The sequence below is a fragment of the Sphaerodactylus townsendi genome, linkage group LG01 (genome assembly GCF_021028975.2).
Source record: "Sphaerodactylus townsendi isolate TG3544 linkage group LG01, MPM_Stown_v2.3, whole genome shotgun sequence".
Lineage (NCBI taxonomy): Eukaryota > Metazoa > Chordata > Lepidosauria > Squamata > Sphaerodactylidae > Sphaerodactylus > Sphaerodactylus townsendi.
In genome coordinates, this window is record NC_059425.1 from 8,006,907 (window position 1) to 8,033,902 (window position 26,996).

At 49.4% G+C, this 26,996-nt stretch overlaps 2 protein-coding genes across 2 annotated transcripts in view; one reads left to right on the forward strand and one right to left on the reverse strand.

The window, feature by feature from the left end:
- Positions 1-2,635: 2,635 nt before the first annotated feature.
- LG01H1orf43 (linkage group 01 C1orf43 homolog) lies at positions 2,636-23,374 on the reverse strand. Its single transcript, XM_048510422.1, has 7 exons — positions 23,220-23,374; positions 16,173-16,274; positions 14,195-14,312; positions 11,486-11,539; positions 7,874-8,040; positions 4,122-4,180; positions 2,636-3,667 (listed from the first exon to the last, which is right to left on the reverse strand). Exons 1-7 carry the CDS (start codon positions 23,286-23,288, stop codon positions 3,475-3,477), a joined length of 762 nt encoding a protein of 253 aa, XP_048366379.1. The 5' UTR covers positions 23,289-23,374; the 3' UTR covers positions 2,636-3,474.
- Positions 23,375-24,669: 1,295 nt separating this feature from the next.
- UBAP2L (ubiquitin associated protein 2 like) overlaps positions 24,670-26,996 on the forward strand; it is a 79,382-nt gene continuing 77,055 nt past the window's right edge. Inside the window, 1 exon segment of the mRNA XM_048503439.1 lies at positions 24,670-24,757. The gene's annotated coding sequence lies outside the window, so the exon portion shown is untranslated.

A 26,996-nucleotide genomic window follows, 5' to 3' on the forward strand; every position in this document is an offset into this window, starting at 1 on the left:
TGGGGCTGAGAGAGCTCCGAAGAACTGTGACTAGCCCAAGGTCACCCAGCTGGCGTGTGTTGGAGCACACAAGCTAATCTGGCTCACCAGATAAGCCTCCGCAGCTCAAGTGGCAGAGCGGGGAATCAAACCCGGTTCTCCAGATTAGAGTGCACCTGCTTCTAACCACTACACCATACTGGCTCCCTAAGAAGAAACAGTCAGCTATAGTCTCAGAAGAGCAAAAATCAGAAACTGATTTTGTACAAACTTTGAGAGCATTATAAATTGAGCTACAAGTATTGGGCCTCACGGTAGGATTTCCGAGACCAAACCTACCAGAGTTTGGTTAGCCCAAGCCAAAATATGATTTATGATTTGTTGACTGACAAATGTGCATGTTGTTAAGCTTTGTTGTTAAAATAATCAAAAAAAGATTGTCCAAGCCAAAATATGGCTGATAATTGATGGCTGACAAATGTGTAAGTTTCAATGAGTTTTTGTTTAAACAGTCCAAATTTTTTTTAATATTTGTAGTCCTGCCATGCCCCTGGAGACACCCTCACTGTTTTCCTCAGGTAAGCCTCAGTTGTACCCTTAGTTAGAATGGGTTTAGTTGCCTTTTGTACAGCATTATGTGGGAGGGAACCTTAGTTAGACCCTTTAAGAAGCCCTCTAGAGGCAGGAGCACTATCGCATTCTTATTAGTTAGCAGTTCCTGTTTTACAGTCTGTTTTTGTTCAGGTGTTTGGGGAAGGCTGGAGACAGCAATTCCACTGACGTTTAAAGTGTCAGAGATCCATAGAACTCAGCAAGTTCCAACAGAATTGCAAGGAAACGGAGTCCAGTTAGAGGACTCCGGGAGAACTCAGAAGAAGCAAGCAGCGCAGACTTCCTTAGAAGCAGTTAAGGAAACAGTTGGTGTCTGCAAGTTCTTCAAGCCATCTCCAATCGATTCCAGCATCGCAAGTATTCTTTTATTAGATAGACTTCATGGGAGGAGTCTGAGTCCTAAACTTTCGATATTATTAAACCCTTTTTTTTTTAACTGTTGCGTTTGTCTGTGGGTCTTACACTCTGCCCTGGCCAAGTGCAAAGTACCGGATTTTAGTTTCCTTGTGGAACAGAGCAAGTCACTGGTAAGTTTGAAGGATTTATTTTGGTGAGTGATCAGAGAAGCTTTTCTGTATGTATATCACATGATAAGATTTGAAAATTATCATTGTCTCGGGACAAGCAAATTAGCCTTTTGGGGCATAAAAGTGGACTGTACGGTATTTTTGCCAGCAGCTCCACCAGCGCACAGGGGCCAATCGGGCACTGAAGGCCAACTAAGGTCGGCCCCACCCCCTGGAGCGCCCCTGGCCACACTGGCACTATGTTTCGCACCAGCAGGCTCGGGCAACTGAGGACACTTATGGGCCGGGCACCCGGCCAAGTTGCCCCTCTACCGGCAAATTTGCCCTTGTGCTGACAGAATGGGCATGCACGCTGGCACAGGGGTGGGCTGGCTCCAGAGGGGAATTTAGCCCCCTGCCCTGGATGGGACTTAAAACATATAGCTAAAAATTGGTTCCATTATTCTGAATGTCTGGAAACGTTTAAAGATGATTTATAAGAGTGCTGGTTTTAGTTCAAAAATGACAGACTTCGTATGTGATCTATGTGCAAATGAGCAACTGATTACTAAAATGTACAAGACATTATTAGAATGGGAAATGGAAGATGAAGTGGTTAAATCTGCAACGATTAAATGGTCTAGAAAGGCTGGCCGTGATAATCAGGAGGAATAGTAGGACAGACTGTGGAAGAATGGCTTAAAATTTATAGCAGGTTATAATCTGAAGAACTATTACAAAATGATGCACAGATGGTACTTAACGCCAAAGAAGAAGAAGAGTTTGGATCTATACCCCACCTTTCTCCCCTGTAAGGAGACTCAAAGGGGCTTAGAATCTCCTTTCCCTTCCTCTCCCCGCCACAGACCCCTTGTCAGGCAGGTGGGGCTGAGAGAGGTCTGAGAGAACTGGGACCGGCCCAAGGTCACTCGGCAGGAATGTAGGAGCGCAAAAACACATCCGGTTCATCCAGAGGTGGGATCCAGCAGGTTCTCACAGGTTCCCGAAGGTAGGTTACTAATTATTTGTGTGTGCTGAGAGGGGGGTTACTAATTGGTGATTTTGCCATGTGATTTTTGCCTTAGTTACGCCCCTCCTCTCAGCAGTAGCGCGCAGAACTTGGAGCAGTCTAGCAGGAGGTGCCCCGGCGTGCGTGGCAGCCTGTGCCTGCGTGCATTCGTTTCCCGCCCAAGGACCGCCGCAGCGGCTGCGTCCTTGCCACAGCCCCGCCCCAGAATGCCCGGCCACGCCCCCGCTATGCCCCGCCCAGCCGCATTGGCGCTACGCCACAGTTTGAATTCCACCACCATGGGAACCTGTTACTAAAATTTTTGGATCCCACCACTGGGTTCACCCTCTGCCACTCAGGCGGAGGAGCGGGGCATCAAACCCAGTTCTCCACATTAGAATCCACGTGCTGCTAACCACTACACCACGCTGAAGTCAGTCTGGTACCTACAGCTTGGCACCTGTGCATCTTCAGCCCTCGCTGGTCCTTGTCAAAGGGGTTGCAGACAAAGAAAACCAACACAAGAAGGTGCGAGGCTGGACACACGTCCGTTTTTATTAAACAGCAGTTTAAAAAGAGAGGGGAAGGCGGGCTTTGGCTATCCACCAGGAGGGAAAAGGCGGGAGTCTTGCCTGGGGACCAACTTCCCCCGCCGCCCTGTTGCTTTCAGTTCACGGGGACCCCTTGTTTCTTCCGGCTTTTAAATGCTCTCTGAAAGGGGCCAGCAGCGAAGAGGCCCAGCATCCGCCTACCACACAAGGTGAGCTTTCTCGACACAGCCCCGGGTGAGAAAACGCCACCGTCAACAAAGGCAAAAAAATCTCAATTACGGGGCGATTGAAAAGGTGCCACTCTGGACCCGCCCCTGCCTGCCATACTTTCGAAAAGGAAAGGAGGGTAGAATTCAGAGGAGGAAAGAGAGGGAGGGCAGAAAGAAGAGCAAGGTTTATTCCCACTCTGTGGCAGGGGAGGCTGGCGGGGTGAAAAGTAAAAAAAAAAGAAAGAACCCGCGTAGCTCCCCTAACCTTTCTTGGCTCCTTCTAAAAGGTGGTGGGAACAGAGAAGCATGCCTAGATAGAGTCTTTATAAATAACGTAAGAGGTAACTGAATAACAATATTTACAAAATCAGAAGGGGGGGGGCTGGAGAATCCAGGAAGCCCCCCTTCCCCACAAGGAAGCAACATGCTTCATATCAGACCATTGAATCGAAAAGCCGCTTCGCTTTGGCACCCGCCACCAGCCAGCACACAGGCATGACGCATGCCTCTCGGTCCACATGGGCAAACCAACGGTGCGCGGGCACGGCGGGCAAAAGCCCTCTTGAGTCGTTTTGTGGGCTGGCGCCCCTTCCCCCGGCCCGCAGCGGTCACAGGGTGCTCTCCAGCGTGTTGTAGTTGTCCTTAAAGCTCTTGAGCTCCAAGAAGTGCTTGGCTCGTTTGCTCTTCTGGCTGGAGGGCAGGTAGGTCACCTGGATGGTGCTGGAGACGTCGGGGGAGAGCGTCAGGTCCTTGGCTGCAGACTGGTGCTGCCGTTGGCTGCTGCCTCCGCGGGCCTTGATGCTGCAGGGACAGGAAAAGAGGCGATGCCATCAAATCCAACCAGGATAAGTGTCAGGGGTGCAGTCGCGGAGCTATAATGGGGACATCCGGGGACAAACGCCCTGGGTGCCCCTGGTGAGTCACATGGGAGGGGGGGGGCGTGGAAAATCGTCCACCACACTTCTGGTATGTGGGTGCAGGGGGGCATAGCTACCACAGGGTGTGGGAGGGCAGAGAAAGGGTGCATAGCTACCATGGGGTATGGTGCCATTTTGCCCTGCTACCCCTCTGCAGGGATAGCACCTAGAGCCCCTCGGGGATTGGGCGGTTTATAAATTTAAAAAGTAAATAAAAATAAATTAATTGAGTGTGTGTGTGTGTGGGGGCTAGAATGGGGTGTGTGTGTGTGTAACTGTAAGACTCCTTTCTAGTCTCCCTTGCTGACCACCCTCCGCAGTTCTGCCCCGTGACTCACATTGCCGCCAGTTCGTGCAACGCTTCTTGGTACTTGACATACTCCGCATGGCCGAAAGCCTAGAGAACAAAAGAGAAGCGAGAGTAAGGAACACCGGGTGGTGCCTCGATGATCGCACCCGCCCCAAAGCTCACATTAAGCACAAAGAAACCAACTAAGATCGTCTTAAATGAAACGGGCAAGCAGCCCTCTTCGTTCTACAGCAACAGGGCCTTGGGGAGGACTATCTGGATCCAGAAACTGTTGGGTGTTTTGAGCACAATGGACCGGCGGCCCACTGACCCCGGGTTCTCCCCAATGGCCTCCAGCCAACTGCATCAGGAAAGCAGGGCAAGATGGTGGCAGCCACTCCTCGTGCTTGCCCCGACGTCTGGCCACCCTACAGTTCCTGGCTTTGATCGTGGCATGCAATCTCGCCGGTGCCTGCTGTGGAGGGAGCAGGTAACTGTGCCCTTATTGCGAAGGAAAGAAAGGAGGAGACTGAGAAAGTAGTTCACAGCGACCCTGAAGACGGGAGTCAATGGAGCAACGTCACTAGAGTGAATGCTGGATGGAGATGGAAGAGATGTAGGCATGTAGGATCGAAGAGATAGAATCATAAGAGTTGGGAGAGACCCCAAGGGCCATCTAGTCCAACCCCCTGCCATGCAGGAACACACAATCAAAGCATTCCTGACATATGTTCATCATCATAAGTTCATCCTGTCATATGTTCATCAATGCACATCAAAGCACTCCTGACATATGTTCATCCAGCCTCTGTTTAAAAACCTCCAAAGAAGGAGACTCCACCACACTCCGAGGCAGTGAATTCCACTGTCGAACAGCCCCAACAGTCAGGACGTTCTTCCTAATGTTTAGGTGGAATCTCTTTCCCTGCACCTTGAACCCATGACTCCTGGTCCTGGAGCAGCAGAAAACAAGCTTGCTCCCTCTTCGACATTACATCCCTTCAAATATTTAAACATGGCTATTATGTCTCCTTAACCTTCACTTCTCCAGACTAAACATCCACAGCTCCTTACGTCTCTCTTCATAGGGCATGGATTCCAGACCTTTTACCAAGCTGATCCTCAGCTTAGCCTACCTCGCAGGGTTGTTGTAAAGAAAAAGTGGAGGGGAGGGTTCTTTTAAGGACTACGTCACAGGCACAGATAACTTTATATGGGGATTAGACAGATTCATGGAGTGGCTAGTTTATCAGTGGCCTACGAGTGAAAGTGACCAAACCTCCCCATTCAAAATAAGTCAACCTCTGAAGCCAGGACAACGTTAGAGAAGGCCTTGATGTCTATACTCTGTTGTGGCACCTCCGGAGGATCTGGCTGTCCACTGTGAGGAGGAGGAGGAGGAGGAGGAGGAAGAGGAGGAGGAGGAGAAGAAGAAGAAGAAGAAGAAGAAGAGGAGGAGGAGGAGGAGCAGGAGTTTGGATTTATATCCCCCCTTTCTCTCCTGTAAGGAGACTCAAAGGGGCTTACAATCTCCTTACCCTTCCCCCCTTACAACAAACACCCTGTGAGGTAGGTGAGACAGGATGCTGGACTAGATGGACCTCTGGTTTGATCCATAAAGGCTCTTCTAATGTTCTGATGGCGGCATCAGCATCTGCACCCGGTTGTTGGCCCTCCAGAGGAAATGACTGGCTGCTGTGGGAGACGGGGCTGGATGGCCTATTGGTCTGATCCCACAGGGCTCTTCTAATGTTCTTATCTCTGGAGCTAGCAGGGTTTGGTCAATGCAAACGTCCTTACCATAATATTCTGCATGGTAAGTATAGGAGGAGAGAGGCCATTGAAAGAGCAGTGAGTTCCACCTAAACATCAGGGAAAACTTCCTGACAGTAAGGGCTGTTCAACAGTGGAATTCACTGCCTCCGAGAGTGGTGGAGTCTCCTTTTTTGGAGGTTTTTAAAGAGAGGGTGGATGGCCTTCTGTCAGGAGTGCTTTGACTATGTGTTCCTGAATGGCAGGGGGTTGGACCTGATGGCCCTTCGGGTCTCTTCCAACTCTATGATTCTAAGGATCATCTGGTAGTTCTTATTTTTAAATTTTTAAAATAGTTTTTAATTGTTTTTCAACACTTCATAACATACAAGAAAAAAAGTAATAGAAATAATAAAAATTAGACATGATTACATCAAAAAAGAGAAAAATCTACCTCTCATGATGGATTCTGATATGATATTTTCTAATTTATTAGAAAGAACTTTATAAAGTTTTAAGATCTTTTATTGTTTATATACTTCTAAGCCTGTTTACTAATTCATGTATTACATCGTAAACATTGTTAAATTCCAGACTTTGAGATGTTTTGTTTTTACATGGATTGATGTGAAAAACAAGGACTCAATTTCTCCTCAAATTCATCTTTTGGGCGTCGACTCGTGAGATTAGTTAGTTTGGCCATGATGGCAAATTCTCTGATTTTAACCTCCCAGCATTCTATTATGAGGCCTTTACCAGATTTCCAATGTGTTGTGATTATAACTCTTGTAGCAGATCTGGCAGTTCTTTACACTGGGCCTGATTTCTATCTCTGTTTCTCTCTCTCTGCTTACTCTGACTTTCTGCCTGGCTGGAATGATGGATGGATCTTGTTGCAAGCTTGTACTTAGCGGAGTGTAAAAGAGTACCTGGTTACTGTTTAAACTTCCTGCTTCTCTGCTCTGTACCTAGCATCCAGAGGTGGGATCCAGCAGGTTCTCACAGGTTCCCGAGAGTAGGTTACTAATTATTGGCTGTGCGCCGAGGGCTGGGCTTACTGAATTCGGTGATTCTTGCCATGTGATTTTGCCTAAGTTACGCTCTCCCTCCCCAGCAGTAGCATGCAGAACTTGGAAGCAATCTAGCAGGAGGTGCACTCCGCTTCGCGCATGCGGCAGCCTGCTTCGGCCTGCGTGCATCTCTCGCTTCCCACCTGGCAAGTGACCAGTGCAGCGCTGCATCCTTGCCACAGCCCTGCCCAGGAATGCCCCGCCCCCAGAATGCCCGGCCACGCCGCCTTTGTGCCCCGCCCAGCCCCATTGGCGCTACCCCACAGTTTGAATCCCACCACCATGGGAACCTGTTACTAAAATTTTTGGATCCCACCACTGCGAGCATCAAATAGAGTGTGGCTCTTCAGATTATATTTTGGCACCGCAGTTTAAGAAGGATATTGACAAGCTGGAAAGTGTCCACAGGAGGGCAATCAAAATGGTAAACGGTCTGGAGTCCATGCCCTATGAGAGGCTTAGGGAGCTGGGGATGTTTAGTCTGAAGAAGCGAAGGTTAAGGGGTGACATGATAACCGTGTTTACACATTTGAAGGGATGTGATGTCGAAGAGGAAGCAAGCTTGTTTTCTGCTGCCTCAGAGTCCAGGACATGGAGTAATGGATTCAAGGTGCAGGAAAAGAGATTCCACCTAAACATTAGGAAGAACTTCCTGACTGTCAGGGCTGTTCAACAGTGAAATTCACTGCCTCGGAGATTGGTGGAGTCTCCTTCTTTGGAGGTTTTCAAAGAGAGGCTGGATGAATGAATGTCAGGAGTGCTTTGATTGTGTGTTCCTGCATGGCAGGGGGTTGGACTTGATGGCCCTGGTGGTCTGTTCCAACTCTATAATTCTAAGATTCCTCTTCAACTGCAATTCAACTGTCTCAGGTATGCCAACGGACACAAATAAAATGAAACCAGCCAGATTTGCGGTGCTGCCGCACACGGGGGTTTGAAACCTCCGTTGCCCATGATGGCCTGCGGAGAACACACTCACCCCTGTCCCGTAGCGGGCACTGTCATACCCATCCAGAAGAGTGTCGATCAAAGTCTTGCGGATGCCCTTGAAGGGAGTGCTGGAGTTCCGCAGGTCCAGCAGGTAGGCACGGAAGTTCTTCCCGATTGAGGACCTGGGGTACCTTCCTTCTGCTGAGAACGGGATCTCTGGGGGGAGAGATGAGAGAGAATGAGCATGTGGCGCCCTCCAGAGGCTGAATGGAGGCAGGCGAGGCCGTGTGCCTGTGGGCTCGGTTCTGCGCTGGGCTGACCAAACGCGCACATAAAAAAAAGAAAAACACGCAATCTGTATTGTACAACTCTGTGCCAGGCGAGCGAGAGGCCTCCAGCGCCACGCTCTGACCTATTCTCCGACTACATTATTAATCCCATGCAAGCGTGGAATTATGGCAGCATATCTTCGTCTGCTGATTAATCCCACCCAGAGGAGAGCCTTGGCTACTGCAAGATGTAATGTGCTACCATCAGCTCTGCTGGAGGGAAGATTTAAGAGTATGGAACGTTCTGAAAGAGTTTGTTCATGCGATATGAGTACGATTGAAACACTTGACCATTCTCTGTTTCTATGCCCTAAATACAATAAGATATGCATGAAATACATGAATTCCATTTTCTTGCAATGTTCTCAGTGGCATGAGTGTTATAAGATACCCAATCTCCTGAACAGCTCTGATGTGCTCTTTTGTGAAACTGTTGCACATTTTATACTGGAAAGTAGTAATTTTAAATGTATTTCTTAACCTTGTTTTGTTTTAAAATTTTGTCCTGTGTTATATGCCAATAAAGGCTTGTGTTGTGTTGTGTGACTGCTGGAAATCCCGCTTTATACAAATACCCAGCTAGCACAACTGTAGCATCACAGGAGTATCTTCTCAGCACAAATACGGCCACGCGCAGCAGCCCGAAGTTTAATTTGGCCCATCGATTAAAATACATTTTGGCATAAATGCTCTTGTATCAAAGCACCATGTTCAATCACGCACAATTCAACAGAACACAAAATCATTTTTACATGTTACCTTTGTCTTGACAAAAAATGACCATATTTATGGTCAGAGACTTTCACGGCCGGAATCACTGGGGTGTTGTGGGGTTTCTGGGCTGTATGGCCGTGTTCCAGTAGCATTTTCTCCTGACGTTTCGCCTGCATCTGTGCAGGGGATTTGGAGGATCCTCTGAAGATGCCAGCCCCAGATGCAGGCCAAATGTCAGGAGAAAATGCTACTGGAACACAGTCATACAGCCCGGAAAACCCACAACACCCCAATACTCATATTTTTTCTGGACTACACTGTAATGCGGAAGCATACAGTTCTCTCAACTGCTGAAAGTCAACTGGCTGCACCAACATATTTTGCTGAGACAAGGTACTGGAACTGTCAGGTGCTGTCAAAGTGTCCGACGAGATGTGCAAAATCTACATGGCAGTTATGTCCGACCTTGGACAGTGCCGTGTGCAATAACGTGAGCTGTGTGCAGCTGTATGAGCGGTCTTGACAGAAACAGGCTTTTCAGAAGAATGGAAACTGGAATATTTGGGAAGCTGAATTCTGCAACCAAGGCTTTTCTGTACTTCTGTGACGTCAAGGCCTGTGACAGCCCTGGCCTAGAAGAAGAAGAGGAGGAGTTTGGATTTATATCCCCCCTTTCTCTCCTGTAAGGAAACTCAAAGGGGCTGACAATCTCCTTTCCCTTCCCCCGCCTCACAACGAACACCCAGTGAGGTGGGTGGGGCTGAGAGAGCTCCGAAGAACTGTGACTAGCCCAAGATCACCCAGCAGGCATGCGTGGGAGTGCACAGGCTAATCTGAATTGCCCAGATAAGCCTCCGCAGCTCGAGCGGCAGAGCCTTAACCTACTACACTTGCTCTTAGCCTACTGCGCCTAAGGTGTAGACGGAGAACAAAAGTTTTCTTCTTTCTGGGCTCCTCCGTCTCTGCTCTTCCCTGACCTTCAAGCAGCTTCAAGAAGCCCTGGAGTGATAAAAGAATGAGGTCCAAATGTAGAAATTTGGGAAGAAAAAGGAAGGGAGTAGGCCATAATGGCTACACTAGCAAACCTTCCTAATCAAAGCATGAGTTTGATGAGAAGGGGGAATTGTATTTCTTGTATGTTGCTGAATCATTTAATATATTAAACCATAACAACACCATCCCCACCGAAGGGGATTACAATTAGAAGCAGAACAATTAATTGAATTAGGTGGATATGTAAAGCTACAAGTATTGTTTATATATATACCAGTGGATGCTTCCAGAATGGCAGAATTTTACTTGAAATATGTAATACTGTGTTTCCCCGAAAATAAGACAGTGTCTTATATTGATTTTTGCTCCCAAAGATGCGCTATGTCTTATTTTCAGGGGGTGTCTTATTTTTCTGTGTTCTGTTCGTCAGGCATGCTTCCCAACAAAAACTTTGCTACGTCTTACTTTCGGGGGATGCCTTATATTTCGCACTTCAGCAAAACCTCTACTACGTCTTATTTTCAGGGATGTCTTATATTCGGGGAAACAGGGTATGTGAAATAAGTAATATGGAGGGTTTTCTCTCAAATCTGTACCATGTTTTCACTGAATATTAAGATCCATTTTATTATTATTATTAATGCATGTATGTGTATATATGTTTATTTTTGGTTTTTTAAATAATTTCTTATTTTTCTATTAAAAGGATATTTAAAAAGACGCCCTGGAATGATAAGAGGGCCAGCCCACATGAAGCCGAAGGGCCGCCAGCTGTTGAGAACTTCTTACAGGTCTGCTTGTCTCGCCAAGACTGAAGGTGGATTATAAAATTAAACACTGCATTGGTCAGACCTCACCTAGAGCACCGTGTTCAGTTCTGGGCACCGCAATTCAAGTAGTATATTGACAAGCTGGAACGGGTCCAGAGGAGGGCGACCAAAATGGTGGAAGGTCTGGAACCCATGCCCTACGAGGAGAGGCTTAGGGAGCTGGGGATGTTTAGTTTGGTAAAGAGAAGGTTAAGAGGTGACACGACAGCTATGTTTAAATATCTGAAGGGATCCCATGTTGAAGGGGGAGCAAGCCTGTTTTCTGCTGCTCCAGAGACTAGGACCAGGAGTCATGGGTTCAAGGGGAAGGAAAAGAGAGTCTATCTAAACATTAGGAAGAACTTTCTGTCAGGGCCGTTGGGACAGTGGAATTCACTGCCTCGGAGAGTGGTGGAGTCTCCTTCTTTGGAGGTGTTTAAACAGAAGCTGGATGGACACCTGTCAGGAGTGCTTTGATTATGTGTTCCTGCATGGTAGGGGGATTGTGCTTGATGGTCCCTGTGGTCTCTTCGAACTCTATGGTTCTAAGAACGAGGGTTGCCAGCTCGGGGATGGGAAATTCCTGGAGATTTGATGGTAGCCCCTAGGGAGAACAGAGGGGAGGGTCTCAGTAAGGCTTAAAGCCACAGAGTCCATCCTCCAATCTAGCCATTTTTAGTTCTGCAGTCTGGAGATCAGCTGTCATTCCGGAAGACCTCCAGTTCCCACCTGGAGGCTGGCAACCCTACTCAGAAGGCGCCTCCGTTCCAACCTGCAGCAAATGGCCGAGTTGTAACATTATCCCTCCTTCTTTACCTGAATCTCGGATAGCATCCAGGGCCTTCATTCTGTACAGGTAGGAGTAGCAAACTGCAAGGAAACACACAAGGACTCCAGTCAGTTCAACGTATTGCCCAGGCAATAGGAGAGGTAGAAGGACCCCCCCTGCCCCCCCAAACCACAACCCTGATTGCTGAATAATGTGATCCAGATCCTCTGAAGAGGCCAGCCACAGATGCAGGCGAAACATCAGGAGAGAATGCTGCTAGAACACGGCCATGCAGCCCGGAAACCACACAGCACCCAAATGTGATCCAGAGATTATGAAGGTCGGGGGGGGGGGGGGGGGAAAAAGTGGAACATTTTGGAAGAAAAAGTCATTTTCCATTAGCCTCTTTTCAATTTTCCCAAAGGAACAACCAGAAATTTTAGGGAGAACTGAACAAAAAACCCCACACCTACGTAATATGTTCTCTGTTATCATGAGTTCAGTGCTTTCAAACTCAGAATGGGCAAGCTGCGGATGTAAACAGCTCTTAGATCTAAGTTGACCTTGGGAACCTCCAAACAAACCTGTGCCGTGTTTTGGGTGCCACGCCAGCATTCACCAACACCCGGCCACAACTTTTCTCCTTGTCATTTCTGTAATTTTTTGACGTTTCTTCGTATGATGCATAGCCCCACACGATTGGACTATATATATATTTAAAAATACAGGGATATGTAAAGAGTTGATTATCTTTTGTTGGGGGGGGGGGGGCAGTTAACATGCCAGCTGAGTCAACTTAGACATTTCTGAATGTTTGATGTGCTGAGTCCAAAGGGTTTGCCAGCACTAACCTAGAAGGATACCTTATCGTATGAGCCTGCGGGGCTTTTCAACCACTACATGCCTTCTGCTGTTCTTTTGACCTGAAGTTTGACCTGATGATTGAAGGACTGGAGCACCTTCCTTATGAGGAGAGGCTGCAGCGTTTGGGACTCTTTAGTTTGGAGGGGAGACGTCTGAGGGGGGATATGATTGAAGTCTATACAATTATGCATGGGGTAGAAAATGTTGACAGAGAGAAATTTTTCTCTCTTTCTCACAATACTAGAACCAGGGGACATCCATTGAAAATGCTGGGGGGAAGAATTAGGACTAATAAAAGGAAACACTTCTTCACCCAACGTGTGACTGGTGTTTGGAATAAGCTGCCACAGGAGGTGGTGATGGCCACTAACCTGGATAGCTTTAAAAAGGGCTTGGACAGATTTATGGAGGAGAAATCGATCTATGGCTCCCAATCTTGATCCCTTCCTCCTGATCCTCAAGGATTTGCACCCGATACATGCCTTTTAGCAGACCAAGGTGTTCGTGAGCAGCAGCAGCAGCAGAAGGCCATTAAGCTTTCCTGTATCCCATAATGTATGTGTGAGAGCCTCCCAAAGGGGCACCTGAGTGGGCCCACTCATGCTATGGTAGGCAGGAGAGCTGAAAAGGACTAGATGGACTCTGGTCTGATCCAGCTGGCGTGTTCTTATGTTCTTAAGTGTTTAACCTTTTCACCTCTCCCTCATACCCGAATATGGGTAACAAATAGCTTATTTATTTATTTATAATTTGAGATTTACAGAACATACTTCCCCAGGACAGCTTACAACAGAGATTCACAATTAAAACTGATAGCCAGCAACCAGTTCCCACAATATATTGCCCAGTGATGCCATAAAATGAAAATGAGGGGGATGAATGAAAGGAAATGGGAAAACCGAACAGGGAAAGGGCAAGATGAAAAGGGTGAGGGTATCAGGAGGGGATTGGGAAGAAACTGTATCAAAGCCTCAGAGGTAAACTCTGGAAGTGCCATTGAGAAACAAGCTCTCTCTAACCAGATACCGAAAATTAAGGTACATTTGCCAAGATTACATAGAAGAAGAAGAGTTTGGATTTCTATCCCACCTTTCTTTCCTGTAAGGAGACTCAAAGGGGCGTAGAAACTCCTTTCCCTTCCTCTCCTCACAGCAGACAGCTGGTGAGGTAGGTGGGGCTGAGAGAGTTCTGAAGAACTGTGACTAGCCCAAGGTCAACCAGCAGGAATGTAGGAGTGTGGAAACACGTCCAATTCACCAGATAAGGCTCTGCCGCTCAGATGGAGGAGTGGGGAATCAAACCCTGTTCTGCAGATTAGAATCCACCTGCTTTTAACCACTAAACCAGTTTGCACTTCTCTCTCTATTGGATATGTCTGCAATTTTGATTACAGAAGACAAGGGCACTGGTACCCATTAAAGTCCATAAATATGTGAAATGTTGTCATTCTGTATATTCATTTTTATGTTGCTATAGCAAAAAAAATTGGTTTGATTGGACAGAGGGACTCTTAAAGGTGTCAACTTCCCTTCCTCTAGTGCAGGGGCCTTCAAACTATGGCCCTCCATGGACTACAATTCCCATCAGCCCCTGCCAGCATGGCCAAGTGGCAGGGCTGATGGGAATTGTAGTTCATGAACATCTGGACGGCCATAGTTTGAAGACCCCTGCTCTAGTGCAATGCTGAGGAGAGTTACTCCCATCTAAGCCATTCATTTCAATGTGCTTGGACTGGGGTAATTCTGCATGGGATAGCCCTGTAAGTGTTGCTTATATTTCAGTTTTCCCTAAAATGTGGGGTTTTTTTCTGAAGGAAAAAAACTGGGAGAGAAAAAAAAAGGTTTTTTGCAACTTCAAAACGTATAGAAAGTTTACATTCCTAGATACAGTACATGGACTCTTAGGTGTCTCCAACTGATGGAGTCGAACGTCATCTTGGGACAGTAGCTGAGGCTCATATTTGATGTCCTGGACTCGTGACAGTCGGATGTCGGTCTCTTCTTTCAAGCCCTGGGGGAAGAGGAGAGCAAACAGAAATACATACTGTTAAGAGCCAGAGTGGGGAAAAACTAAATTTGAGTCAATTGGCATCACAAAGACCAACCTTTTTTCTTTTTACGGTATAAGATTGTGACTTCAGACTATGATTCGAGAGGCCCAGGTTTGAATGTCCACTCTGCCATGGGAGCTGACTGGGTGACTAATTTACGTCACTGAAGATGAAAAAGAGTTTGGATTTATATCCCACTTTTCTCTCCTGTAAGGAGATTCAAAGGGGCTTACAAGTTCCTTTCCCTTCCTCTCCCCACAACAGACACCCTATGAGGAAGGTGGGGCTGAGAGAGTCCTGAGAGAACTGTGACTAGCCCAAGGTCACCCAGCAGGAATGTAGGAGTACAGAAACATCTGGTTCACCAGATAAGCCTCTGCCGCTCAGGTGAAGAAGTGGGGAATCGAACCTGGTTCTCCAGATTAGAATCCACCTGTTCTAAACCACTACACCAGGGGTAGGGAACCTGCGGCTCGAGAGCCGCATGCAGCTCTTCTGCCCTTGCACTTTCTCGGGCGTCCACGCCCAGAGCTGAGCCGCCTGGTTCACAATCCTTGCCCAGCCTCTGGCGCACCAATTGCCATCGCTGAGAGTCAGGCTGGGCCGCTGACTCATCGGGCTTCCCCTCTCGCCTGCCCTGTTGGAGCAGGGCGGGCACTTTGCCGGCGGCCGGCGAGGCCGAGCCGCCGGCTTCATCCTTGCCCACCCTGCAGGCAGCAGGGCGGGCGCACCAATTGGCCGCCGCCTCGGGCTGGGAGGCAGTGCTCGCGGGTTTCTCCCCCTCAGCCTCAGCCTTGTTTGAGCCCGTGGGTGGGGGCGTTTGCCTCCCGAGGATGAGGCCGGCAAGGCCGAGCCGCTGGCCCCATCCTTGCCCGCCCTGCAGGCAGCAGGGCAGGTGCATCCAAGCGCTTCTCAGAATGCATGGAGTAAAAGGTAAAAAAAACCCCAATATATACAGTGTTATCTTTATTTTAACTGTCAAAAATTATTTGCGGCTCCAAGTGTTTTCTTTTCCCGTGGAAAACGGGTCCAAGTGGCTCTTTGAGTGTTAAAGGTTCCCTGCCCCTGCCCTACACCAGGCTGAGCTGTTAGTGCTGCGAAAATAAGGAACAACAACAGCAACAAAAAAGGTGGGAGAAAATTTCCACCCAGAATTAATCCATTTGCGGAAAAAAATTGTACGAGAATGTTAATGTCAATTACAAAAAACTATATCAAATCACAAAAACTTCAATCAAATTGTGAATGCAAAACCGTACAGCCAAATTGATCAATTTTGGTTACTTAGGTCAGCACCTTTCCTGAAGGTAGAAGGAGGAGGAGTTTGGATTTATACCCCACCTTTCTCTCCTGTAAGGCGTCTCAAGGTGGCCTACACACTTCCGTTCCTCTCCCCACAACAGACACCTAGTGAGGCAGGTGGGGCTGAGAGAGTCCTGTGAGAACTGGGACTGGCCCAAGGTCACCCAGCAGGAATGTAGGAGCGCGGAAACACATCTGGTTCACCAGATAAGCCTCTGCCACTCAGGTGAAGGAGTGGGGAATCAAACCTGGTTCTCCAGATTAGAATCCACCTGCAATTAACCACTACACCTGTCAAACATACACCAAGTTAAGTCCACAAGATTTCACAAAATAACCAAATGTAAAATAAAACCAAGGTTCTGACTTACAAGCGAGCCAAGGCATTGGCTCTCGCCAAGTCCCCACCCCCCAGTTGTCATATTGTTTTTCAACACACACACCCCCGCCCCCCCAGGCTCTGATCCTCCTCTCTTTCCTGGGGTGAACGATCCTCCAAACTTTGCTTGCCAACAAACCTTAGACGCGTGCTGCCCAACGGGGACGTGGGGGCCGCGACGGGACTTCATAGCAAAGCGCATGATCTGCCTCTTGACGAAAATGAACAGCAGCACAAAGACCTGCGAAAGGAAACCAGGAAAGAAGATCAAAACGTCATGATCTGGAAAGGCTGAAACAGTCTGCGAGATCCCCGCCCTCCTGCAAAACATAAGACACTCCTTGTTAAGAGCATGAGCCAGCAAAATGATGCTGCGGCACAGAAGGCCAATCCTGTTCGGGGCTACATCAACTGCTTTCCAGGAGCTGATAATTAAAAGAACCACTGTATGGAGGATGGATAGAATTTGTTTGGATGGTTCTTGGAAAATAAGCACAGTTCAAGGAGAACGCCGGCAGATGCACGGGACACAGAGAGACAAGGCATGGTCTCGAACTGGGAAATGCGAAACGGATGAGTCCCAGGATTTGGGCATGGAGATCCACGCCGTGGTAACCTCAGGGCTGAACTACTGTTATGCACTTTATATGGCTCTTCCCTTGAAGTCAACTCGGAAACTCCAGTTGGTATGGAACGCTGCAGCCGATGCCAGAAAGAACACGTGTGTCACACCAAACCTGAAGAGTCGACATGGTGAAGTGGTTAAGAGCAGGTACGCTCTTATCTGGAGAACTGGGTTTGATTCCCCGCTCTGCCACTTGAGCTGTGGAGGCTTATCTGGTCAACCAGATTAGTTTGTGCGCTCCAACACATGCCAGCTGGTAGATCTTGGGCTAGTCACAGTTCTTTGGTGCTCTCTCAGCCCCAACCACCTCACAGGGTGTTTGTTGTGAGGGGGGGGAAGGGAAAGGAGTTTGTAAGCCCCTTTGAGTCTCCTGACAGGAGAGAAAGAGGGGATATAAATCCCACCCTTCTTCTTCTATTGGTTACTGATCAGTTACTGGACTCAGTTCAAGGCACTGGTTACCACCCACAAAACTCTTCACAGCTCGGACCCGCATACCTGCAGGACTGCCCCTCCTACTATGCCAACTGGTAAGATTGACAGCTGCTTGCCAACGTTTACTCTCTGCAGTGGCTCCTACCTTGTGGAATGGCCAGTCAGAGGAGGTCAGGAAGACCCCCGCACTATCATTTTGTATCAAAATTTTGTAGCACTATCAAAAACAACAACATCCAGGAGGATATTCTTGAATGGAATTTGATCTGCAGTGGGGCAGAATAGTCCAGAGGGGAATCTTCATATAAAAGTGGGTACTTCATTGCCTAGGAGCAGCAGTGGCGTAGGAGGTTAAGAGCTCGTGTATCTAATCTGGAGGAACCGGGTTTGATTCCCCGCTCTGCCGCCTGAGCTGTGGAGGCTTATCTGGGGAATTCAGATTAGCCTGTGCACTCCCACACACGCCAGCTGGGTGACCTTGGGATAGTCACAGCTTCTCGGAGCTCTCTCAGCCCCACCCACCTCACAGGGTGTTTGCTGTGAGGGGGGGAAAGGCAAGGAGATTGTCAGCCCCTTTGAGTCTCCTGCAGGAGAGAAAGGGGGGATATAAATCCAAACTCTTCTTCTTCTAATACTTTTGTAAGCCAGCCCTCTGTTCACACTATGCTGGCCTGTGCAGGGGCGTTCCCGCTCAAACTCAATACTGCATTCCTGGTCCTATTGCACTGCTAATTAGATATCGTACACTCTAGGAATACATGATTGCTCGCATTGTCATTCGGTTTTGAAGTATTGTTCCATTGTTTATTTGAGGCCTCAATGCAGCAGTCCTAACCAGGGTGCCCACCGACACCTTTTCTGGCGCCTACTTTTTTAGCAAGGGGGGGGGGCAGAGGAGGGGAGGGAGGGGTGGCATGCAAGGGAAGAGGAGTAAGGGAGGAGAGGGAGGGAGGGGTGGAATGCAAGTAAAGGGAGGGAGGGGAAGGGGGCCCGGCATCTGGACATGGCCCACCCACCTTAGCGGAGGGAGGGGTGGCATGCAAGGGAAGAGATGTGAGGAAGGAGAGGGAGTGAGGGGTGGCATGCAAGGGGGGGAGGGAGGGGAAAGGTTAGATAGGGTTTTTGGCCAGGAGAGTTCTGATTGGTTGTGAAGCTTTTTAACAATGTTGCTTTGGCCACGCAAAGATCTGGACTGTGTAACTGAAATTAAACTACGGCAGCCATTTTACAGTAGGCTCACCCTCACCCTGTGAGTTGGGAGCAGCAGTGGCATAGTGGCTAAGAGCAGTGGCTAAGAGCTGGTGCACTCTGATCTGGAGGAACCGGGTTTGATTCCCAGCTCTGCCACTTGAGTTGTGGAGGCTTATCTGGGGAATTCAGATTAGCCAATACACTCCCACACACGCCAGCTGGATGACCTTGGGCTAGTCACAGCTTCTCAGAGCTCTCTCAGCCCCACCCACCTCACAGGGTGCTTGTTGTGAGGGGGGAAGGGCAAGGAGATTGTCAGCCCCTTTGAGTCTCCTGCAGGAGAGAAAGGGGGGATATAAATCCAAACTCCTCCTCCTCCTCCTCCTCTTCTGGCAGCCATCTTGTGGCCGCCATTTTGTTGCTGAACCCACTATGGCGGTCAGAATTCCAAATGTGCTCGCAAGCACAAAAAGGCAGGGCGCCTTGCCTGACTGCCTGAAATGATTACATTTTCCCCCAGTCTGTATTGAATCTCCATGAGAACAGTGGGCTACAAATAAAGCCAAATCAACCACCACAACAAAAAGGACAGGAAACATGCGGTCGTTATTTATGTTAAACTGTACAAAACCAAAGCAGACCTAAACAGAAGACCCGCACAAAAGATTCCATTGGGAAGGCATGACACTATTGCAAAGCTCTACGTGAAACGAAATGCTTATGTCCTTTAAGCAACTAGCGCTAAGCAAACCCAGCTACAAATATTCAACTGAGCAAAGACACAAACCCTGTACTGCCGAAGGCTTTCACAGCTGTAAGCACTGGGATGTTGTGGGTTTTCCGGGTTGTATGGCTGTGTGCCAATAGTATTTTCTCCTGACATTTGGGTCCCTACTTGGGAGACGGATGGGATACAGATGCCAGCCACAGATGCAGGTGAAACGTCAGGAGAAAATACTACTGGAACACGGCCATACAATCAGGAAAACCCACAACACAACCCCTGTTTGCATACACAGCTCGGAGCAGTTCCAGCAATCCTAGCGCTGCCCAATCTAACCTGGAGTCCCTGCCAGAGAAAAGTCCTGGTACTTTCCCTGAATCGAACTTGGGAGTGTCTTCATGTAAAACCGTGTGCCCTAAGGCACCAGACGCACTCTACAAACACACCAACCACAGACATATCCCTGGAGCCTGGATTTCAAGCACATACAAGAAAACTGCCCTACCAGAGTGGAAGTTCCTTCAAAGCACACACAGAATTACCCACCAATGTGGCCGGCATTTACCAAGAAGTAATCTGATGAGACTTTGATTGCACCGCCCGACCGCGTGCAGGAATGAGACCAGGTAGCCTCATTTTATATGTATGAAGTTACTCAGTGTCTCCTACTATTATAGAACTACTATCTCCAGCTGACCAACGTCAATCCTCTGGGGGAAAACAGCCACTTTGGTAGGTCAACTCTACATCATTATATCCTGCCGAGATCCCTTCCCTCTCCAAACCCCGCCCACCCCAGGCTCCTCCTTCAGGTATTTCCGAAACCAGAGCTGGGAACCCTAGCTGTTAAGAAGAAGAGTTTGGATTTATATCCCCCCTTCTCTGCTGTAAGGAGACTCAAAGGGGCTTAAAAACTCTTTTCCCTTCCTCTCCCCACAACAGACACCTTGTAAGGTAGGTGGGGATGAGAGAGTTCCAAAGAACTGTGACTAGCCCAAGGTCACCCAGCTGGCATATGTTGGAGTGCACAAGCTAATCTGGTTCATCATACTACTCAAGTGGCAGAGTGGTGAATCAAACCCGGTTCCCCAGATTAGAGTGCACCTGCTCTTAACCACTACACCACGCTGATTGTGTATTGGAATAGGATGGTATGGTATGTTTAATTTATATACCGCCCTCCCCTGAAAGGCTCAGGGATAACCAGAGTCTCCACACTGCCCTGTGGATAACCAAAGTCTCCACACTGCCTTGCAGCTCTCTGGGTGGTCTTGTGATAAACGAGAAATGTGTTTTTTAGGAATGAGTCACGAGGGAGGATGCTTGTTGCAGGACAAGATAAGACCGCTGGATGACTAGGCTGAAGGGCAAGGTTTGCATCAGATTGTACGCATTGAGCATGCTTAATGAGCTAATGCATATTAACTTCTCCTCCTGCTCTGATGACAAACTGTATCACAATGAACATGCAGGAAGAATGGGGGGGGGGGTACTTATTAGGGAGAAATATGTAAATAGGCCGACCAGAAAGTTGTGATTCTAAATAGCCAATGGGGGAACAGAGAGGGTGTGGCAAATTTGGTAGAAGGGAATAAACATGCTGTGGATATACTGTTTCGGCAGAGTCTACCCGGGCAGGATGTGTCCCCTTTATTTGCAAATAAAGCTACTTAAAACTCTCTTCTCTTGGCTTGATATTTGGTGAAGAAATATTGGGCACCAGTCTTAGCCCATTTGCCTTCCCGCAACCTAATCTATAGTCATTTAGAAGGATCTGTTGCTTAAAAGCAAACAAGTGAACTTCACCCCGAATCTCATCCATAATATACATCTCCATCCATACACACGAGTGCAAGACAAGCTGTGCACGCATACACACAATGTAACAACACACAGCACGAATATCCATCCATCCATCCATCCACCCACCCACCCACCCACAGTGGTGATGAAAAGTACCATCAAGATGCATCTGACTTACAATGACCAATCATGGGGTTTCCATGGCAAGAGATGAGCAGAGGTGGTTTGCCTGCCATTGCGGGCCACCCTGGACTTCCTTGGTGGTCTGCCATTCAAGCACTGAGCAGCCTGACCTTGCTTAGCTTCTGAAATCGGACAAGATTGGACTAGCCTGGGCCTTCCAGGTCAGGGCCCTGTGCCAAATTCCAATAGTAGAATGTGCAATCAAGTATTATACAAGTGTAGAATGCAAAGTACCATCAAATGTGTAAAGTGCAGTCAACTGGCAACCCCATAGAGGAAGAGTTTAGATTTATATCCCCCCTTTCCCTCCTGTGAGGAGACTCAGAGGGGCTGACAATTTCCTTTCCCTTCCCCCCCCCACACAACAAACACCCTGTGAGGTGGGTGGGGCTGAGAGAGCTCCCAGCTGGCATGCGTTGGAGTGCACAAGCAAATCTGGTTGACCAGATAAGCCTCCACAGCTCAAGTGGCAGAGCGGGGAATCAAACCTGGTTCTCCAGATGAGAATGCACCTGCTCTTAACCACTACAGCACCCTGGGAAGAGACATACAAATGTGGTTTGCCGTTGCCTGTCTCTGTGTTGTGACCCTGGATTGCCTTGGAGGTCTCCTTTCCAGCAAACTTGGACTTCCTTGGAAGGTTGACTATGCTTAGATTCTGGAATCTTAGAAAGCAAAAAACAATTGTAATAAAAATGGGTGAGATAAGAGTTTCTCTATATTTCTTTACAATATTTGCATTAATAATTGCAATTATGGACTACCCACATAGGATAAGGTCACAACAGTAACATGTTGTACAAAGTCGGCACTTCGAAAATCTTGCATACGAAGACTAATAGTCGATAAAGACCTGAAACCTATTGGTGGCAGCCGTTCAAGATCAGATAATGGCAGAAGTTTTACTAATTCTCTGGTGAAATCTCGTTTCGTATAGTGTACACTTCCGCAGAAATCTTCCACAGTGCGTTCGGAAAGTGTTCTCAAGGCAATGTATTGTCAAAGACTTTCATGGCCAGGATCAAACCAAATTTGGTTGTGGACCCCCCCATGGTGGCTGTGGTCTGGTAGTTGTCAGCCCTAATGTTACTCAATCCCTTGCACCCACGGCGCGGCAGCTAGAGTCACAGCGAGTGGGGACTCTATGCCTCAAGGGCATCGGTGCACCCAGCGCCCTGCCCCAGCACGCGCCTGGTGTGTCACGTCCCCCCTGTCCCCTTGGCGTTACGCCACTGCTGGCAGCTCAAGAGGCACATCTCTCAACACTCCCCTCCGTGACCCGCCTCTGAAGATGCTAGACATAAATGCCGGAAAAACGTCAGGAGCAAAAGCTACCAGACCACAGCCACACAGCCCGGAAAACCCACACAACCGCCACTTGCCCTCAAGCTGCAGCTAATTGACAGCAACCCCAGAGGGCAGGGGTGTCCAACTCTGGCACGTCAGATGTTCATGGACTACAATTCCCATCAGCCCCTGGGAATTGTAGTCCATGATGGGAATTGTAGTCTATGAACATCTGACGCGCCAGAGTTGGACAACTCCGCCATAGGGTTTTCAAGGCAAGAGATGGATAGAGGTGGTTTGCCATTGCCCGCCTCCACATCATGACCCTGGATTTCCCTTGATGGTCTTCCATCAAGTGCCAGCTCTGGACGACCCTGCTTGGGGCTCACACGTTACCTATTTAAGCAGCTATTCACAGCCTGTGTTTCCCCCCCCCAAAACCCAAGATGGGTTATATATGCACTGAAAGGCAGGGGTGTCCAACTCTGTCCCTACAGATGTTCACAGACTACAATTCCCATCAGCCCGGATAATTGTAGTCCATGAACATCTGGAGGGCAGAATTTGACACCGCTGGCTTAAGAAGATGCAGACAATAAGATGAAACCTCCGATAGAAACCATGAAAGGGCTGGGGATACATAAATCTGGAAAAAAAAGGCACACGAGCACAGATATCTGCAACGTCTGAATACATGAACAAGTGCACCCACGTGTATACGGAGAGGGACCCGTTCTGCAAGAGGAAAGGTGCTCTCACCTACACGAGGTTAGGAGAGGAGAGAGCGGGGTGGGCCCCGTTTCCGTAGCAACCCCCTTCGCCACCCGCCAAGCCACGGTCGCCCCCACGCCCACCCGCCGCGAGGCTCTTCCCTCCTCCCCAGTCCTGGCCTCCCTCCGCCCCGCACGCCGGGCTCTTCCGCCCGGGTTTGTCCTCACCAGGCTCCCGTAGGCCATGACCAGCACCACGTTCACCCCAGAGAGCCACTTGCTCTCGGACGCCGCCATCCCCGGCCCCGGCGCCCAGCCCAGCCGCCCAGAGGGCCACACAACATGGCGGCCCGCGAAGCCGGCCTGCTCCCCCGGCACGTGACGACGGCGCAATGCTCGGGTCAGGTGGCCGGAAGTCAGCGAAAGAGAGGGGGAGAGAACGAAAAGCGGTAAATGGCGGGTGGTGGCGCCATGTGATCCGGGACTTAGGGGCACAGTTAGGTAATGGGTTATGACAACACTTCCGGCTTCTGATTGAGCGCGGCGCAAAAGCGACGTCTTAAGAACATAAGAACAAGCCAGCTGGATCAGACCAGAGTCCATCTAGTCCAGCACTCTGCTACTCGCAGTGGCCCACCAGGTGCCTTTGGGAGCTCACATGCAGGATGTGAAAGCAATGGCCTTCTGCAGCTGTTGCTCCCGAGCACCTGGGCTGTTAAGGCATTTGCAACCTCAGATCAAAGAGAATCAAGATGGGTAGCCATAAATCGACTTCTCCTCCATAAATCTGTCCAAGCCCCTTTTAAAGCTATCCAGGTGAGTGGCCATCACCACCTCCTGGGGCAGCCTATTCCAAACACCAATCACACGTTGCAGGAAGAAGTGTTTCCTTTTATTAGTCCTAATTCTTCCCCCCAGCATTTTCAATGGATGCCCCCTGGTTTTAGTATTGTGAGAAAGAGAGAAAAATGTCTCTCTGTCGACATTTTCTACCCTGTGCATAATTTTATAGACTTCAATCATATCCCCCCTCAGCCGCCTCCTCTCCAAACTAAAGAGTCCCAAACGCTGCAGCCTCTCCTCATAGGGAAGGTGCTCCAGTCCCCCAATCATCCTTGTTGCCCTTCTCTGCACGTCTTCTTCTCAAAAGGGCAGTAAGGGCTGTTTATGTTCACTGATGCGTTGCTCGACCATTCAATAGACATAAAAGGGAACAAAAACTAAACTGGTGTATCACTTGTTATAAATTCGTTTTGTCCACAGGTTGGTTTTATAGCGCGTTGACTTTTATGAACAGGCAGTTCAACAGAAATAAGAGAGAGACGAACCCATGGAGACATAAAGAGACGTACGAAGAGGCTACCTTGTCCTAGGACCCAGAGAGAGACAATCCCTCCCAGAGAGAGAGACCCCTACTACTCCCTTGCCCCTCAGATACACTTCGAATGAGAGCCGGAAATGAACACTCCAACGCCTCCTATCTCTAGACCCACTAATGCCGAACGGAGTCACGTGGATGGTAGCGTTCGGAAAAGGAGGGGCGGGGCGGGGCGACCTGGACCAAAGAATCCGCTCGTGGGCGCCCCTCCTGGCGGGAGAACCGGGGGCGTGGCTTTGCCCCTTTCACGTGACGCGGACGTTCCGAAGCCACTCCGGACACTCCCCTCCTCCTGCCGCCAGCGTCACGTGTCCGGGAGGGGGCGGTCGCGGCCGCGCTGGGTTAGTTGTCAGTGTGTGTGGCGGCGGCGGCGGCGGTGGAGACTCAGGTAAAGTTGCGCGGCCGGGCCGGGAATAGCGCGCGAGCCCTTTAAGCGCCGGCCCCGCCCCTCCGGCCCCCTCCCCCCCACAATAATCTCCCTCCCCCTTTTTTTCCTGAGGGGGGCTTTTATTTCCTTGAGGGGGGGGGGGCGCCTGAGCCGACCGGTCTTGGGAGCGAGCGGGGGACGCTGGGAGGAAGCGGGGGGCGTGAGGCGGCCACAGTTCCGGTCTCGAGCGCCAGCGCGGCCTAGTCGGCCAGAACCAAGCCGGGACCTCGCGTAGCGCGCTTAGCCGGCCCGGGGAGGTCTTTAGTCGGGCAAGTCCGAACCGGTACGGTTTTCCCCCCACCTCCGCCGAGTCAATTTTTTCACCCCGTCGAGTAGGCCGCTTTCTTTTCCTCCTTCCTTCCTGCCCCCCCCCACCATTGTGGCTGTTTCCGCTTCCAGGGGAGGGGTGGGGAGAGAAGGGAAACCCCAACCCCCCCTTTCTCCCCTTCGCCAACTCCCCCCCCCAATGCCGCCCCCCCTGCGGGCCTCCTCCTCGCCTTTCCTCTCCCCCCCCCCTTTGTTTGTGCCTCTCCCCACACCGTCTCGCTGCAGTTTTGCTTTTTACGGGGGAGGGGGGAGAGTACGGGAAAAAGAGGAGGGGCGGATCCTCCCCCCCTCCCCGCGCCTTATCTCCAAATATCCCCCCCCCCGCAATCTCTACCCCGCACGTGGAAGTGGGGGGAAGGGTCTCTGATCTTCTGCTCGAAAACAAACAAAAAGGAAACTTCCAGCTCCGTCCCGGGCCAGGAGGCTCTGCTGACTTCAGGATCTTCAAGCGACGCCGCTCGGGGTTTTTATGTAGCGAACCCGCAGCTGCTCAAAGCGTAGCCACGTAGTAGGAGAGCGCATTTACTCCTGGCCCGAGAGCAACAGTGCAGTTTTAATCGGAGTTACACTCGGCGGAGGTCACCAGGTTGAGAAGCGACGGAGGTCACCAGGTTGAGAAGGGAGCATATCTCCCCTTTAGGGTGACTTTGCGAGAGAGAGAGAGTGGCGTGCCCGAAGCAACCGATTGGGCTCTGGGCCAAGGTGGGGCTTGACCCAGACTCTGCTCTGTGGTTCAGCAGCAAAGTTAAAAAAAGCATCCTAAATGGGCTGGACTTTTGGATTTTTTTTTGCACGCTCTCCAATTTCTCTGCTATGACCTGGCTGGCCTGATCTCAGAAACTAAGCAGGGGTCAGGCCTGGGCTAGGACTTCGATGGGAATAAAAATGCATCCTTATCTCGATGGACGTTTTAGCAGGCTTTGGGATTTTTTGTAAACTCGCTCATTTCTCTCCTGTGACCTGGACGGCCCAGGCTGGCCTGACCTTTCCCGATCTCAGAAGCTGAGTAAGGTCAGCCCCGGCGAGGACTCGGGTGGGAGTCGAAATGCATTCTTAATTTGCTGGATTTTTAAAGATGAAATGCCAGGGTTGCGATGGCAAACCGCCTGTTTGTCTCTTGCCTTGAAAACTCAGTGAAGGGTCGCCTACAACTTGATGGCACTTTATACAGAAACAAGGAGGAGAAAATGCCCCAACCTGGATGGTCTAGGCTAGCTTGATCACAGACCTTAGGATCTAAGCAGGGGTGGCCTTGGTTATTGATTGAATGGGGAGACCACCAAGGAAGGGTTGGGTTGTTACGCAGAGGCAGACAGCAGCAAACTACCTCTGTTGGCCTTTTGCCTTGAAACCCTACTGGATCCCTGTAGGTTGGCTGTAACTTGACGGCACTTTACTCGCACTTGCAAACAATTTCTTGGTCCTTTATCGCATTTTTCAGTTTCTCTTTTTCTTCAGGTTCGGCCCTGTTTCTTTCTCTAAAAGCTTCAGTGTAGTGAATCTCCGGGGATCGTCCTGTGAAAAGGCGAGGAGGAAATGTGGATCGCCAAACATTTTAACGTAACAACATTTAGCAGGGGTTTGAGCCCAGGTCTACCACAATCAGCAGTGCAGTGTGTTGGCTTACCCAGCCTGGATCTGAACCTTTGGAGATGATGCTATGTCATGTTACTATACTATACAGATCCCTTGTTCCAGGTGGCTAACAGAAGAAGCCCACAATTTCCCTTGACAGTTAACAACATTTTGATTCAGAAGGTGCGGCATTTACAAAGGAAATGTTCAGCTAGAACAGGGGTAGGGAACCTGCGGCTCTCCAGATGTTCAGGAACTACAATTCCCATCAGCCCCTACTAGCATGGCCAATTGGCCA

Bases quoted from the DNA above. Each gene is read 5' to 3' on its own strand.
- LG01H1orf43 (XM_048510422.1), bottom strand. From the start codon at position 23,288: ATGGCGGCGTCCGAGAGCAAGTGGCTCTCTGGGGTGAACGTGGTGCTG. The intron at 16,275-23,219 runs GTGAGGACAAAC...TTCCTTTCGCAG, and splicing joins TCATGGCCTACGGGAGCCTG to GTCTTTGTGCTGCTGTTCAT. The intron at 3,668-4,121 runs GTGAGTCACGGG...CTGTCCCTGCAG, and splicing joins TTGCACGAACTGGCGGCAAT to CATCAAGGCCCGCGGAGGCA.